At 42.8% G+C, this 18,499-nt stretch overlaps 1 protein-coding gene across 3 annotated transcripts in view; it reads left to right on the forward strand.

Moving 5' to 3' along the window:
* Window positions 1-18,499, forward strand: part of FNIP1 (folliculin interacting protein 1) — a 118,050-nt gene that overhangs the window by 48,378 nt on the left and 51,173 nt on the right. For all 3 annotated transcript variants that reach the window (XM_083181855.1, XM_083181857.1, XM_083181856.1), the window contains exon 2: window positions 1,505-1,631. In XM_083181855.1, coding sequence (XP_083037981.1) covers window positions 1,505-1,631 — 127 coding nt within the window. The remainder of the gene's footprint in view (window positions 1-1,504; window positions 1,632-18,499) is intronic.

An 18,499-nucleotide genomic window follows, 5' to 3' on the forward strand; every position in this document is an offset into this window, starting at 1 on the left:
GTGCTTTCCATGTTAAAACTTAAGTAAATAGATGCATTTTCTGTCCAGGGTTTGGAATGATTTTTGTTGAATTCGGATTTATTGAAGGAGTGACTGGAGAATAGGGTAATTAGCTAAGATATACCAGAGCATGTGTTATGTGTAGCAGCAAGGCTATTGATGGCTCATCTGCCTAGTAATTAGCTAATAGGGGTCAGAAGAGGAGATTTTGATGGTGACTTCGCTCAGTAGATGTGACCAACTGCTTCATCTGTCTATTGACAGATTGGGGCAGAGTTCCCCATACTCCACAATTTGCAGTCCAGGTGTTAAGGATATCCATGCTTTATTCCAGAGGAATAAATCAAATGGATGCGGGTCATCTGGGTTTAAGCAAGTATATCCTTAAAATCTGGACTGTAAGTTTGGGAAACTATGGACTAGGTAGAGCAATTGTACTTTTTGACTTTGGCCATTTCCAACAATTTGATGTAAGAAACTAATTGGTTAGCCAAACCAATCACTGGGCCAAAATACTTTACTCCATTTTCCAGCTGCATAGACATGATGTAAACACACTCTTTGCAAGTCTGCAAATTGCTTGCTGATTGGCCGCCAGCTGCATATCTATTTGCAACTCACTCACAATGGAATAATTTTTCCAGTCTGTGCAAGTGATTGTAACGCTGACCCTTCCACAACTCTGCCACAGACACCAGCTGATCATGGCCGGAGCTGGCACCCTGTCTAAAAACGCCTGGGCAGGCCTGCGGTTTTTCTGACACTACTAGAAAATGTCGCCCATAAACAGCAGCTTCCTGTCAGTCAAGTTGAGTGAGGGGAGATCAATTTTTTTGTATTTTTTTTTTGGTCGCTGTTTGGTCTCGTGCGTGCGTGCGTTCTGCGATCCCCGTGCATTTGCAGTTGTTCAAAGATTGATTTTCAAAACAGCAATCTGCTCATAATAACCCCTTATAGCCCTAAGAAGTAGCTCTCCCAATGGGTGGATATGGATAAAAGCTTAGCAGGGACCATCCTGAGCTGAACTTACAAGGCTTTATAATAAAGGCAAGGAAACTGGGCAACACCTTTCCTGTGACAAAATGTTACACCCCTTTCATTAGAGTAATTCTGGACTAGAATTTAAACAGCCTTTTCCAATGCAATCATCTAAATCAGTGGTTCTCAACCTCGTTCCTCATATTCCCCCAACAGTGTACTTTTCCTTGTCTACATGCAGAATTACAAGTGAAGTAATTAGCTCCACCTGTGGATCTTTTAAAATGTGTCTGAGTAATGAGAGCACCTGTGCACCTGCTGGATGACCTATAAAATGTGAACTGTTGGGGGTACTTAAGGACCAAGGTTGAGAACCACCGATCTAAATAATTTCATAGGAGATCTATGGTTTGAGCAAAGATAGAAATGTTTGTCCTATTAACTGACTATAGGCTATAAATCCTTTGCTGTTACTTTTACAACCATTCAGTGCCAGGTGATCAACTTTTGTTTTTTCCCCATGCAGCTGGCCATCCTATGAGCTTGACCCAAGCCAAATCCGCTTGATCGTTTACCAGGACTGCGAGAAGCGAGGACGAAATGTCTTGTTTGACTCCAGTGCCAAGCGCAAGACGGAGGATCTGTCTGTGTCGGTAAGCCGGTGCTGTCCATCATTTCATTTACATTATTATATGGTGCTGGAAACCAAGCTATGATTAGAGCAGAGCAGTTATTGTGGTTCCTGGTTGTATTATTATGTCAAACCCTGCCTGGTCTCTGCTTCCTGACATTCTAGTTACACTAGCATTTAAATGTAATTATTTGACAATTACGTAGTGATATATTTCAGTATCATGTCAATATACTACAAGTAAGGCCCCATTACCATCACATGCAATGCCACCTAAATTCTCCCAGGGTGGTAGGATCACCTACGATATATCGAATGTGGTCCTTTTGCCCACCCATTCCTTGCTGCCGGGAGTCTGTCCGAGTTGGAGGTCGGACGTGCAGCAGGTCCGATCTCAGACGCGTCCAAATAGCACTAGTGTATGGTCAGCTTACAGTGTTACTGCATTGGTCAGCTTACAGCGTTACTGCATTGGTCAGCTTACAGCGTTACTGCATTGGTCAGTTTACAGTGTTACTGCATTGGTCAGCTTACAGCGTTACTGCATTGGTCAGCTTACAGCGTTACTGCATTGGTCAGCTTACAGCGTTACTGCATTGGTCAGCTTACAGCGTTACTGCATTGGTCAGCTTACAGCGTTACTGCATTGGTCCGCTTACAGCGTTACTGCATTGGTCAGCTTACAGCGTTAATGCATTGGTCAGCTTACAGCGTTACTGCATTGGTCAGCTTACAGCGTTACTGCATTGGTCAGCTTACATCGTTACTGCATTGGTCAGCTTACAGCGTTACTGCATTGGTCAGCTTACAGCGTTACTGCATTGGTCAGCTTACAGCGTTACTGCATTGGTCAGCTTACAGCGTTACTGCATTGGTCAGCTTACAGTGTTACTGCATTGGCTTCTTAGCATCATTAGAGAATTGTAGTTTTGTGTCAATATGTCTCTGATACAAGTTACATTTATTTAAGTAAAGCAATTTGCAAATTTCGGGATAATATTGCTCTGCTAATCTAAATGATTCTTACAGAGTCACAAGTTTAACTTTAATAAAATAATAAAAACCTAATACCTATAGCAGTTGGTCAAACATTGGAATACACTGTTGCCCACAGTTACTGATCTTCTTATGGTAATCAGTACATCAGTATATTGTGCTTTTGCACCAAGTTAGAAAGGCCTTATTAAGGTTTACATGCCAACAACAAATTTGTGATAGTCACACGTGAACCACACTTATTGCCAGCATGCTATATTTTAAGGGTGATTTGTAGCTTGGAAGTCGCTGACATGTGGTATCCTGAATATGCTGACTGCTGGCCTGTTAGAGTCCAGCTATTCCACTCTGGGGATCATATGGCTGCAGGGTGCGCAGCTATGTACATGGTGCATTGCCCATTATAGTGGCTAAGCACACCTTGTGACTTTGCCAGGCACGCAGATCATGGCTTGGCGAGTTCTCTTTTGAAGGACTTGTTCTCAACTATCGGCTTTTGCCCAGTATAAAATACTCTGCGGCTGCTGCTGCTGATATTCCACATTTATATACTCCCAAAAGATTGTAAGCTTGCAGCAGGGCCCTCCTACCTCTAAGTTTGTCTGTTGTTACCCAATTTGTTTTATCACTGTTTACTAATGTAAAGCGCAACAGAATCTGCTGCGCTATATAAGAAACTGTAAATAAATAAATATAGAACTCGAGCACAAATTAATATTACAACAATGTTAGAGTGTGTGTGTGTGTGTGTGTGTGTATACATATAATATACTATATAATATTGGGTACTTGTGTAGTTTCACGGCGCCCGATGTATCGGATGCGATATCGTCGGATATATTGATGCGATCCAAAGCGACTTTTGACCACTATCCACCGAGCCCGAAGTGTGGCGAGGGGATGCGGATTACTGCGCTCTCGACACTATATAAAATTAACTCCATGCGTAGTGGATAGTGGGCTTATCAACAGGTCAAGAATCGCTTCGGATCGCATCGATATATCGGCCGACATCGCATACGATATATCGGCCGATATCACATCCGATATATCGTGCGCCGTGATACTACACAAGTACCTAATATTGAAATGCTGTGCTACTTTTCAAAGCTCTATTGCTGTTTGTTATGAAGAAACCCAGTAAATCACATCGCAAGCAGAATTGCTTTGGGTTGTTTATTTTATTATTATTTATTAACAGTTTCTTTTATAACGCAGCAGATTCCGTTGCGCTTTACAGTTGTAAACAGAGTGAAAACAAACTGGGTAACAACAGACAGACTTGGAGGTAAGAGGGCCCTGCTGCAAGCTGTTTTTTTCCTTAAATAGTAGCCAAATGTCACATCATTGGTACCTAATACCTAATAAATACATGGGGTGGAGATCTCAGAGTGTAAAACCAACCTCGCCGGCTGCATGCAGGCCCTCTTGCAAACTGTCCAGATTATATAATTATCCGCAATCATTCATTGTAGCAGCAGAGTACACTGCGAGTGCCAAGTGACAGTTTCTTTTGCCCATAATTACTGTCTTACAAATTGTACTTTTAAGGGGATTGTAGTCTTTGTAAGAGTTTATCCGGCAATAGCACACCAATATACTGACCAATAGGAAGCCACATTATCATATGGTGGGTGCCATGAGAATTAAAGCTGTAACTGTCCTTAAAAAAGTCCATTGATGCGTTTCATGTTTGTTAACTCTGCAAGTGCACATCAGTCGTAGGCTATTGTAAGGGACATATACAGGGTTAATACCCATAACTCGCATCAGGGAGATGTACTAAGCATTGGTGAAAGATAAAGTACTGCAATCAGCACACTTAACACAGCCTGTTACATGGCAGTTAGGAGCTGATTTGGTTGATACTTGATCTCTCTCCATTATATCACTCTCCAAGGCTTGTGGGGCCTACACACGTAGTGATTTAAGGGCATTTTCTAAGCAATCTCACTAGATAGAGATGCATGGCCACTATCACTATCGCCCAGGGATTAATAATCGCTGGATAGTAATCGCTGGCCAGGGTCAGTGTTGTCACCGGAGAACACTGGCCCTGACAGATCACTCAGCATACAGCGATGACACATGACTGTGTGCTAAGTGATCTTGCATCGCTCAGAACACTCAGCACATCTCTCCGTGTGGGGATACGGTCATTAAGTCTACAACAACTAGGTCGACAGGCAAAAAGGTCGACACATGCATTAGGCCAACATGGGCAAGGTCGACAATCAAAAGATTGACATGGGGGTTTTCACTGTTTTTTTTCATCCGACATGTGCCGACAGGTGGTATTTCATGCCCTACCACCCACTAGGGAAGGCAAGTCCAATGTTGGCCCTCCAGATGTTGTGAAACTACACATCCCAGCATGCTTTGCCACAGTTTTGCTATTAGAGAATGCTAAAAGCATGTTGGGATGTGTAGTTTCAAAACATCTGGAGGGCCAACGTTGGACATGCCTGCACCAGGGCATGGTGGGAGAATAAAATAGTGTGCCGAGCGCAGCGAAGCATAGTGAGTGAAGTGAGCGATGCCATGCTCTTCAAACTGTGTCCATGTAGACTGTGTCGACATTCGGGTCAAAAAACAGTGGAAAACCCCACAACAACCTTTTGACTGTCGACCTAATGTCCTGCATCTTCCCCATATCTAGTTCTAGGATATTTAAATCTGCCTAGGGTTAGAAATGACAGGAAAGAGCTGAATCTTGGTATATTTAGTACACTGTGTGGTTAATTTAGAGTTGGTCGTAAAACTGTATTTTGCATATATGTAACAGTGTCTCCATACATGTATTTGCATGTTTTTGGTTGAGATGCATCTTGTGTATTATCTGTAAAGAATATTGGGTACTTGTTTCCTAGCACGGCGCCCATCGCATTGCATACCATAAGGCATGGGATGCGATGTTAGCCGATGTTATACAATTTTAAATTGTATACCATCGAATTGTATGGCATATACAATGGTATATGATTTTACATTTTCAATGTTAAATGTGCCCCCTATAAGATAAATAATTGTATAAGCAACGTAATAGGTGCTTACAATGTTAAAAGCACCCCCACGCCAAGCGTGGCGAGCGGCGGCGGTACGAGTCCTCCGACCTTTTCATACCCCCACTATCCACGTCGGCGTGGAGTTGATTTTCTATAGTGTGGCGAGCACAGCTCGCCACCGAGCCCGAAGTGTGACGAGGGGACGCGGAATACATGTGAAGTAATGCGCGTCCGCTCGCCACGCTTCGGGCTCAGTGGCTTGCTACGCTCATTATATAAAATCAACTCCACACCGACGTGGATAGTGGGGGTATAAGAAGGTCGGAGGATGTGTACCGCCACCCCTCGCGGATTGGCTGTGCTCGCCACGCTTCGGATTGGCGTTGATAGTGGCGGTGGTGTGGGGGTGCATTTAACATTGTAAGCACCTATTAAGGTGCTTATACAATTAAAAATCGTATAGGGTGACCATTTAACATTGAAAAAACCCATTAGGGTGCTTATACTATTTAAAATCACATCGCATTGCATTGTATGCCATATACAATTTTAAATTGAATACAATGCCATACGACTGAATATCGTGGGCTCCGTGCTAGGAAACAAGTACCGAATATTGCATGCAGTATGTGTGACATTTTCTTGCAAGTTCTTATTGTACTCAGATCTGCGCAGTGGAAAATACTGCAGCAAGTTATGCCCAAAGTATACCAGGGTTGCCGACTCTCCCGGAATGTCCGTGAGACTCCCGGAATCTTGGGACATCTCACGGACTCCCGGAACAGGGCCCCTTTCCCCCGCAGCCGCCGCCTCGCTTGCGCGCTATTAACTGCGCATGCGCTAGATGCCGCCGACGCGATTACACTGCATCGGCAACTGAGGAAAGAGGAAGAAGTTCCGAAGAACAGCGTGTGTAAGGGGCGGCTGGGTAAGTGTATTCACTGCTCTCCCGGCACTGTCCCCGCGACTACTGACTTACTTGCTCGGCCTCTCTCACCAGACTCTCCTCTCAGGCAGTGGCGGCAGTGTACCGCATTCCACTCGGACAGGTGCGGTGTCACTGTCCTGGGGCTGACTGGTGCATATTGCGCCGAGGAGACAGAGGAACCTGTGATTGCTGCGCTTAATGGACCCCCGCAGCTATAACAGGGTAGAAGGGGAGAGCCAGAGGGCGTCTACCGGCGGTGCAATAGAAAGGGTGAACATCCTTGGACATTGATTTTACAAATAACTTATTATAGATATAGATAGTTTTTTTTTAATCCTTGCTGCACTGGGTTGTGGGGGTGTGTGTGTGCGCTGAAAGTTGCTAGCCAGCCCATGCATCTGCCTGGTGTCCCAGCACTGTCCACACTACACTATTCATTCCTTGCCCTCCCCCTGACTCCCCTCTGCCTGGTGTCCCAGCACTGTCCCCACTACACTATTCATTCCTTGCTCTCTCCCCTGATTCCCCTCTGCCTGTTCTCCCAGCACTGCCCCACTACACTATTCATTCCTTGCCCTCAGCCTGCTCTCCCAGCACTGCCCCCACTAATCCTTCCCCGACTTCCCTCTGCCTGGTCTCCCAGCACTGTCAGTGTCCCCACTACCAACCTGGCTGCATGCTTATCAAAATACTGTAGGGACCCCTGGTGATGCAAGGCCCGCCCCTTAGCGATGCAAGGCCCGCCCCTTAGCGATGCAAGGCCCGCCCCTTAGCGATGCAAGGCCCGCCCCTTAGCGATGCAAGGCCCGCCCCTTAGCGATGCAAGGCCCGCCCCTTAGCGATGCAAGGCCCGCCCCTTAGCGATGCAAGGCCCGCCCCTTAGCGATGCAAGGCCCGCCCCTTAGCGATGCAAGGCCCGCCCCTTCGCTTTAATATTTCTCCCTGAAATGATTTTTCAAAAGTAGGCAACCCTGAAGTATACATGTCGCCCATAAGTCGAGAACCGCAAATGTACTTGGGTCCAGTTTGAAATCAGGAACCATTTTTTTTGCAGTTCTTGCTGCTTTGGTGACTGGTGATTTATAAGGACAAGTCCTATGACTGACCAGCACATCGGCTGATATGGCAAATGCTTCATATTTTTGTTTTGTAAAAACAAAATCATTTGATCAACAAAGTCTGCACTGGAAATGATTACTATTTATCTGGAATGTTTGGTTTGTGTGTGCCAGTTTCTAGTAGCCAGCAGAATCCATGTGGTGTCTGTCACATGCTTGCTGAGTGTAGCCAGAAACTGTTTGTTAGGTCAGAGATAAACTACAGTCCTGGCTCACAAGGCTGCATTGTGATCATATGACTGCCTCTCGCAGGCTGCACCCTGTTTGCACTGTGGCTGACTATTCTAAAACTCATAACATGGATTGTATCTGTAATCCATGACCTTCAAGAATTCTCATCCATATTTGTTGCTTTTCCATACATCCCCACTGTATCTGAAATATTGCATCCAAATGTAGCCAGGACTCAGCATGCAAGAAATGTGCATTAACGCCAACAGTCATATGATCTTGTGAGTCATGTTTTGGATTTGAGATGAGCCATTGTAAGAAATGCAGGAAGTGCCTTGTTTACAGTGTTTCATTTTATAATTTTGTTTGAAATTGTTTCAATGATTCCATTTTTGTATACGATTTAATAATTCTGTTTATAGTGCACCAATGACCTATAGATAAAGGTGGCTGTTTTTCAGGATGAGCCTGTATTTCAGTATAGGTATTTGGTAATAAAGTGCAGCAGGCATGTGACTGGCTCAGCCCACCACATTACTGCCCAGTATATAGGTGACAGGTGCACCTCACTTTGTAGTCAGCAAGTAAAAACTTATACCCCTTTCAGACCGCACATATTACCCAGTATTTTGCCTTTTTTTTACTGTTTCAAAACTGTAATATGTGCGGTCTGAAAGGTCCACAGTGAATTTACCGTTTCCCAAAACAGCAGGGTCCTACCCATTTCAGACCCATTTTTTTTTGCAGTCTAAATGGGTCTGAAACGGCATTTAGGACTCAGCCAATAGTGAGCACAAGCTGGTCCCGCTCTGTGCATATCTAATGAGCGGGATCCGCTTTTGCAGTGAATATTTAATGAGCGGGTCCCCGCCCCCGGCATATCTAATGAGTGGGACCCGCTCATTAGATATGCTGGGGGCGGGTACTCGCTCATTAAATATTCACTGCACTAGTGCAGTGAATATTAATATATCATTAGATATGCACAGAGCGGGACCTCAGTGCTCAACATGCAGGCCTGTAGGGATGTGCTTTCACGCTGCAAAACCTGCTTAGTAAGTGTGATCTGAAAGGGGCATAAACCTGCTTTGACCTGGTATTTAAAACGTTTTAAATACCGGAACTTAGGTGATAAGACCAAGCTGGCCTAGAGGAGACTAATTACACTCCTGCATAATCAAGAACATAGGTATGGTCAACAAAATTCAAGGAATTCCATGGTCTTGTATATCTTTTATATGTTATTTTTATTGTAATTAGCACATAAAATCACACACATATATGTGTGTATATATATATATATATATATATATATATATATATATATATATATATATATTTTTTTTTTTTTCAGCATAGGTAATTTGTTGTTTTAAAATATTTAAAACTTGACAATAATAGATGAACTAAGTATGTAGTACAGAATGAAAATAACTTTAGAATTTCACGTACAATGTACTGTATGTCTAATTAACCCCTTCATGACAGAGCCAGTTTTTGCCTTCCTGACAGAGCCCTTTTTTTCAAATCTGGCATGTATCACTTAAGTGGGGATAACTTTTTTTTGCTTTTACTTATCCCGGTGATTTTGAGATTGTTTTCTCGTGACACATTGTACTTCAAGTTAGTGGTAAATTTTCGTCGATACAGTCTGTGTTTTTTTGTGAAAAATACCAAAATGTCGTAAAAAAATGGAAAATTTTGCGATTTGCAAAATGTTAAATTTTCTGCTTGTGAGACAAATAATCTTACCACTCAAAATAGTGAATAACAAACATAGACCATATGTCTACTTTATGTTGCCATCATTATTTCAACCTCATTTTCATTTTTTTGGACACTAGGAGGCTTAAAATATGAATAGCAAATTCTCAAATTTTCAAGAAAATTTCAAACACTGATTTTTTTTAGGGATCAGTTCAGTTCTGATGTGACTTTGAGGGACTTGTATGTGAGACACCCCCATAAATGATGCCATTTCAAAAACTGCACCCCTCACAGTATTCAAAACAGCATTTTGGAAGTTTGTTAACCCTTTAGGTGTTTCACAGGAATTAAAAGAAAGTGTAGGTGAAATTTCAAAATTTCATTTTTTTTTGCAGATTTGCAATTTTAATACATTTTTCTAAGGAACACAGTAGATTTTACTAGAGAAATGTGACTAAAAATTGATTCCCCCAATTCTTTGGTTTTCATAAATATCCTATATGTGGCCCTAGTGTGCACGGTGACCAAACCACAGGCTTCATAATAGAAGGAGCACCTACTTGATTTTGGAGCCTCCTTTTTATGAGATTATTTTTTAGGCACCATGTAGGTTTCTAGGCACCATAAGATGCTAAAAGTTAGGTACCCCCCCACAAGTGACCCCATTTTGCAAACTACACCCTTCAGGGAATTCATCTAGGGGTATAGTGTACATTTCAAACCCCCAGGGGTTTCACCAATTGTGGTACAACTGGGCAGTGAAAATGAAAAAAAATAATTTTTCATTTTCACAGCTCAGTTGTATCAAAATTGGTGAAACCCCTGGGGGTTTGAAATGTACACTATACCCCTAGATGAATTCCCTGAGGGGTGTACTTTGCAAAATGGGGTGATTTGTGGGGGGGTTCCACTGTATTGGTGCAACATAGCACCCACCATTCATTCCACCAAAATCTGTGCTGCAAAATCCAAAAAACACTCCTTCCCTTCTGAGTCCTGCCATGCACCCAACTGGTATTTTTTGGTCACATGTGAGGCATTGCCGTACTCGGGAGAAATTGGGGCACAGATTTTGGGGTGCTTTGTCTCCTTCATTCCTTGTAAAAATGAAAAATTTTGAGCCAGATCTGCATTTTTGTGTAAAAAAAATGTAATTTTTTACAGAAAAATGCAGTTCTGGCTCAAAATTTTTTATTTTCACAAGGAATGAAGGAGACAAAGCACCCCAAAATCTGTGCCCCAATTTCTCCCGAGTACGGCAATGCCTCACGTGTGACCAAAAAATACCAGTTGGGTGCATGGCAGGACTCAGAAGGGAAGGAGTGATTTTTGGTGGTGGAATGAATGGTGGGTGCTATGTCGCATTAGCAAGACCCCCGAAGCACCAATACAGTGGAACCCCCCCACAAGTGACCCCATTTTAGTCACCAGCTTTGGGAGGGGGGCTGGCGCTGCGGCTGGCGGGGGGGGGGGGGGTGGGAGGGGTGCTGGTGCTGCGGCAGCCGGGTGGGTGGGAGGGAGGGGGGCTGCCGGGTATGGGGGCTGGCGATCGGTGGTAATCGGTGCGGTATATACACACACACACACACACATATATATATATATATATATATATATATATATATATATATATATATATATATATATATATATATATATATATATATATATATATATATATATATATATATATATATATATATATATATGTGTGTGTGTGTATATGTATATATATATATATATATATATATATATATATATATATATATATATGTGTGTGTGTGTATATATATATATATATATATATATATATATATATATATATACTGTATATAAATATATTTTTTCAGTGCATACTGTACATTTAATTTTTAACTTGTTCTGCAGCTTGATGCTGCTGCTGCTGCTGCGGGGGGGAGGGGGGAGGAGGGCAGCGCTGCGTGCGCTCCAGACGCTCCGGGGGAGCCGGGGGAGCTGCTGCTGCTGCCGGGTGAGTGCCCGGCGGGTTCGAGGGGGGGCTGCACATCGGTGGTGATCGGTGCTGTACTTGACAGCACCGATCACCAGTGAATCCCTGTGTTACCGAGCGGCTTAGCCGCCGGTAACACAGGAAACGCTGTGAATGGTTGTTCAGATTTGAACAGCCAATCACAGCGATCGCCGACCGGGGGGGGCACCCCTGCCCCCCCTGGGCGGCGAGGGGGGATGTCTGCTGTCAGGGACAGCAGACATCACCTAACTGTCACTGCGTCTCTAGACGCAGTGACAGTTAGAAGTCATGACGTATATATACGTCATGTGTCGGGAAGTACTTCCCGACCATGACGTATATATACGTCAAATGTCGTGAAGGGGTTAATATCTCCATCCTATAGGATTAAGGAAGTTACCGTCATATATATAAAAAAAATATTTCTCCAATCGTTTTTTGAGTATACCCCAGATAGAGAATTGTCAAACGTGATAAAAAAATGTTCTATTGGTATACTGAAATGCCTTTTATATATGCTTGTAGATTGTCTTGTCATATTCCCCTGATGAAGTCTCTGTGAGACAAAACGCGTTGGGATATTTCAAGTTACCGTTTTTTACTCGATAATCCTGTGAAGACCAAATAAACAAGTGTTGGAAGAAATCTTCTTTTCACTTAATTTGGATTTGGATTGCACTTATTGTATTTGGACTTTAACGTTTACATATTAGGCGCCATAACCACTATTATGTATATATATATATATATATATATATATATATATATATATATATATATATATATATATATATATATATATATATATATATATATATAATCTCCAACGGTGCGGCACTCTTAGCTTGAATAACGTACACAAACAACTGTAGAGTGATCAACGTTTCAATTTATGGAAAAATTTTCATATACACATACATACATACATACATACATACATACATACATACATACAATGAAAGTTGGGGTCCGACACTCTGAGGTCCAATAATCAACAACCGCGGTGCCCTCCGACAACAATCATACAGGTAGGTATGTATACACAGATACAATACAGGCGGCACTTGACCGGAGTTTTCAGTAGTGCCGCCTGTATTGTGTCTGTGGATATATATATCTAACTATATATATATTAACATATATGCAGTGTATGGTATCCCTGTCCAATAACTGACATTTCTCCTGTTCCTTCACTGGGCAGGTGTGCAGGTATTATGAGAAGTTACAGTGTTAATGGGTTTAAGGCAGATATATATTTGTGTATTTTGTAAGGGAAATCCAAAATGTATTGTCAGTGTTTCATTCCGCAAGGTGTCTGAATGTTTCTGTACATCGAGCCTGTATCCTGGGTATGTGTAGATCAGATGGCTTCTACCATACCATTGCTCACTGAACATTTTCCCTCAGGAAGATTTATTGCATGTTACTGGCTGCTGCTGTAACATGCCACGCTATAAAAATGTTTATGTGGAATTCTAATGACCTAGAATAAAGTGGTCTTTACAGTAATTCACACATCTATACTTCAAAGCTACAGCCAAGTAATGCCCAGATTTTGTACCACCTGTCCTGCAATTGCAGCACCTTATCCACCATTTACTATCAATGTGGCTAATTTAGCTGCACTTCACGGTTTTTAATAACCTGTCTCTATGATCTTTTTTTATTTAATGATGTTGGATGGCAGGGTACATACACCTGTTTCCAGGCATTTCATTTTTACCAAGCTTGGACTGGTGGAAGTGCTCCCAGATGATGATGATACAAGGACAGCGATCAACAATAAAACAAAAGCGTTTAAGTTCTATAAAAATAACGTAAATGAGGAGACGTTCATCAAGTATAAAGAAACAAACAAAACTTGTAAAGAAGTAATCAAAGTAGCTAAAAGGGAAAACGAAGAGCGTATAGCCACAGAAAGTAAAACGAACCCCAAGAAGTTTTTCAAGTACATAAACAGCAAGCGAATAATTAAAGAGAACATAGGCCCACTAACAGATATCAACGGTAAAAAATTTGCAGAAGATAATGAAAAAGCGGAAGTGTTAAATAAGTTCTTCTCATCAGTATTTACTAGGGGAGAGCAGTTAGTGGAAAGCACAGATACCTCAACTGGGACAAACAAACCGGACCTCAATATGGATCTCTCGACCGAGGATATAATTTTGAGGCTCAGCAAAATAAAAACTAACAAATCACCAGGGCCAGATGGTATACATCCTAGGGTACTAATGGAGTTAAAGGAGGAACTTGCGACCCCTCTATATTGCATATTTGATAATTCACTATCAACAGGTATGGTACCAAAAGACTGGAGAATAGCAGAGGTAGTGCCAATATTTAAAAAAGGTAAAAGGGATGACCCTGCAAATTACAGGCCTGTGAGTTTAACATCAATAGTGGGTAAAATATTTGAGGGCATTTTAAGGGATGGTATCCTGAAATACTTAGACCTTCATAGTTTACTTAGTATTAACCAACATGGGTTTGTGAAAAATCGTTCCTGCCAGACAAATTTACTGGGCTTCTATGAGGATGTCAGCAAAAACCTTGATAATGGAAGCGCAGTAGATGTGGTCTTCCTTGATTTTGCATAAGCTTTTGATACAGTACCACACAAGAGGTTGATAAATAAAATGGTGGACCTGGGACTAGGTGCAAATATCTGTAGATGGGTAGGGAACTGGCTGTGTAATAGAGAACAAAGAGTGGTTGTGAACAGTGCAGTATCAACTATGATACCAGTACTAAGTGGAGTGCCACAGGGTTCGGTACTGGGGCCCATCTTGTTTAACATTTATATTAACGATATAGGGATGGGGATTCTCAGCGATGTATCCATCTTTGCTGATGACACTAAACTGAGTAGAATTATTGAATCAACAGAGGATGTGAACATACTTCAAAATGATCTTAACAAACTAGATGAGTGGGCTAAAAAGTGGAAGATGAGGTTCAATGTGGATAAATGCAAGGTTATGCATCTCGGGAGACGTAACCAGTGTGTAAGTTACAACCTAAGCGGGGAGGCATTAGGTACTTCAGCACTTGAAAAGGATCTAGGAGTCCATATAGATAATAAGCTGGGGTGCAGTGTTCAATGTCACATTGCAACAAAAAAGGCCAACAGAATTCTAGCATGTATTAAAAGGGGCATGGATACTAGGGACTCAAAAGTAATTATGCCACTGTACAAGGCATTGGTTAGACCGCATCTTGAATATGGAGTACAGTTCTGGGCCCCACACTATAAAAAGGACATCATGGAATTGGAAAAAACCCAAAGAAGAGCAACAGGGGAATGGAGAATTTAAGCTATGAGGAGAGATTAAGCAAGCTAGGACTATTTACACTTGAGAAGAGACGTTTAAGGGGGGACATGCTCAACATGTACAAATATATCAGGGGCCAATATAAGGAACTCTCAAGCACTCTTTTTACTGCAAGAAAGGAAACTAGGACACGAGGGCACGAATTTAGATTAGAGGAAAGAAAATTTCGTTCCCTCAAAAGAAAAAATTTCTTTACGGTCAGAGCAGTCAAACTTTGGAACACTCTTCCTGGAGAGGTGGTGTTGGCGGATACAATAAATACGTTCAAAATAAGGTTGGACAAGCATTTATTGGATAAAAATATCCAGGGGTACTAAAAAGAACCATATTCTGTCTTTTACAAGGGATAAGCTATTAAAACGTAGGTTGAACTAGATGGACGCAAGTCTTTATTCAGCCTTATCTACTATGTAACTATGTAACTATGATATTGACAGGTAGGAAATCAAGTGCGCGTGCAGCACCATGATTACCCCGACGCTGATCAGCAGTCAAAACGAAAAATTGGTGGACATTAAGTATTGCTGATCTGTAGTGGAGTCTGTAAAACTCGGGTGTGGTATGTTTCTACGACGTCGGGATCCCGACAGTCATTATCCCGACGTCGGGATCCCGACAGTCATTATCCCGACGTCGGGATCCCGACAGTCATTATCCCGACGTCGGGATCCCGACAGTCATTATCCCGACGTCGGGATCCCGACAGTCATTATCCCGACAGTCATTATCCCGACAGTCATTATCCCGACAGTCATTATCCCGACAGTCATTATCCCGACGTCGGGATCCCGACAGTCATTATCCCGACGTCGGGATCCCGACAGTCATTATCCCGACAGTCATTATCCCGACGTCGGGATCCCGACAGTCATTATCCCGACGTCGGGATCCCGACAGTCATTATCCCGACGTCGGGATCCCGACAGTCATTATCCCGACGTCGGGATCCCGACAGTCATTATCCCGACGTCGGGATCCCGACAGTCATTATCCCGACGTCGGGATCCCGACAGTCATTATCCCGACGTCGGGATCCAGACAGTCATTATCCCGACGTCGGGATCCAGACAGTCATTATCCCGACGTCGGGATCCAGACAGTCATTATCCCGACATCGGGATCCAGACAGTCATTATCCCGACGTCGGGATCCAGACAGTCATTATCCCGACGTCGGGATCCCGACCGTCATTATCCCGACGTCGGGATCCTGACTGCCTGGACTCAGACAGCGCAACAAAGCCCCTTGCGAGCTTGCTGCGCTCGCCACGCTGCGCTCGCCACGCTGCGGACACGGTGCCACCTATTCTATTCTCCCTCTATGTGGGGTCGTGGACCCCCACGAAGGAAAATAGCCAACGGCCGTCGGTGTGTGTTTTAACAGTCGGGATCCCGATGTCGGGTTAATGACTGTCGGGATCCTGTCCGGCACCCGTGAAACTCAGCATGGTAAATCCAATGCTCACTGCTAACAATGATTTTTTAGGGATTTCTAACATACAGGCTGAGTATCCCTTACCCAAATTATTTAAAAATCATAGTCTCCAAAATGTACTTTTTCTTTTTTTGCTAAAAACCTACTAGCTACATCTGTAACTGGCACTACTGGGGAAATAACATGTAATTGGCACTAAATATGTGCAAGTACATGATTGCTTGGCATTCAAATTCAGTGTCTGAGATAATATACAAATTTTGTTTCATTTTTTTAAAACCTTGTTTTATGCACAAATAAAATATATTTGTGTGTATTTCATGTGTTTGATGTGTTTATACAACATAAATGCAAGGTACCTCAAGATACCTCATTCAAATATAAAAATATTCCAAAATACGGAATAATCCATTATCCAAAATTTTTCTGGTCCTTAGCATTTTGGATAAGGGATATTCAACCTGTATTGGGTTTTCCCAAATTAGATGTGCATGTATATATATGGGTGTATGTATGTATGTATGTATGTATGTGTGTGTGTGTATAATATATAATGTATAAATGCTCTTGGCATTTACTAGATGTTATGACAGTTTGGCAAACCTTCCTCCGTATTCTGATACCTTAATTTTATTTCTGGATCTTACATGGGTGGTGTGTGAGCAAATTATTGTTGGTCACCGTATTATATGAAGGGTCAAATCTTTTCTATTTTTTAACAGCTTAGAGTTGCTTCTATATTAGGCACGCTGCTGCATTTGTTACTCATCAGAAGCTTGTGGAATGTACAGCAAGGGCACCTAGTAGTGATGTATGTTTGCAGAGTGTGATTGGCACTTACCTCAAGCTTTTAAGGTGTAACTGATGAATAAGGAGGAATTTCTGCCTAATGTTGTACAACTCCTGAAAATGATTCTGGGACCGTGACAATTCACATGGATATGGACGATGGCAGTGTAACAAGACAGATTGATGACCGCGCCTTGTTAATAGATGTGCTGAACCACTTCCATTGCTTCTAGCAATTTTCTTTTTTAACCCCTTCCCGACATTTGACGTACATTTACGTCATGGTCGGGAAGCACTTCCCGACACATGGCGTAAATGTACGTCATGGATTTAAACTGTCACCGCGTCTATAGACGCGGTGACAGTTTCAACATGTCTGCTGTCCCTGACAGCAGACATGTCCGTGCATGCCCAGGGGGGGCTGCGATGCCGCCCCCCCGTCGGCGATCGCTGTGATTGGCTGTTCAGTGTGAACAGCCATTCACAGCGTTTTCCTGTGTCACCGGCGAATAACGTTCGCCGGTGACACGGGATCAGAGGTGATTGGTGCTGTAAAGTACAGCACCAATCACTGCGGGGTGTAAGGGTGACACTGGTGTCACCCCACCTCACCCCGCCCGCCCCCAAAGGCCGTGATTGGTCCGTCGGACCGACGGACCAATCACAGCCAAGGAGGGGGATTTAAACTAACGGTGACTGCACTGCAGACGCCATTCCGGTCTGGAATAGCGTGCAGTGCGGTCACCGTACCCCCCTGCCGCCATACTGACCAGAACCTTGCTCCAAACTTGCTCCATACTTACCTGATCGCTGCTTCATCACTGCTTCCTGGATCCTGTTGCTACTTGTGCCTTCCTGTGAAATTGTGCTGCTGCAGTGTACTAGCTAGATAGAGAGATAGAGAGATAGATAGAGAGATAGATAGAGAGATAGAGAGAGATAGAGAGAGATAGAGAGATAGAGAGATAGAGAGAGATAGAGAGAGATAGAGAGAGAGATAGTGTCAGAGAGTGCTATATTTTGTGCTGCTGCAGTGTGATATAGTTATAGATAGAGAGAGAGAGATAGAGAGAGAGAGATAGATAGAGAGGCCTAGTGACAGAGTGCTATATTTTGTGCTGCTGCAGTGTGATAGTTATAGAGAGATAGAGAGAGATAGAGAGAGATAGAGAGAGAGAGATAGAGAGAGATAGTGACAGATTGTGCTATATATTTTTTATATAACTGACTGCTGCCCCCTCCTTTTGTGCTGATCAGTATAAATTAACTGATCAGCAACTTTTTGGGGGCGCAGGTTTTTTTTTATATATAGATATACCTGTCAGTGCTGCTGCTGCAGTGTCATAGAGTGATAGATAGTGAGAGATAGAGAGATAGAGAGAGATAGTGACAGAGAGTGATAGAGAGTGCTAAATTTTGT

The sequence above is a fragment of the Crinia signifera genome, chromosome 4 (assembly GCF_055691185.1).
Source record: "Crinia signifera chromosome 4, ASM5569118v1, whole genome shotgun sequence".
NCBI classification, from domain to species: Eukaryota; Metazoa; Chordata; class Amphibia; order Anura; family Myobatrachidae; genus Crinia; species Crinia signifera.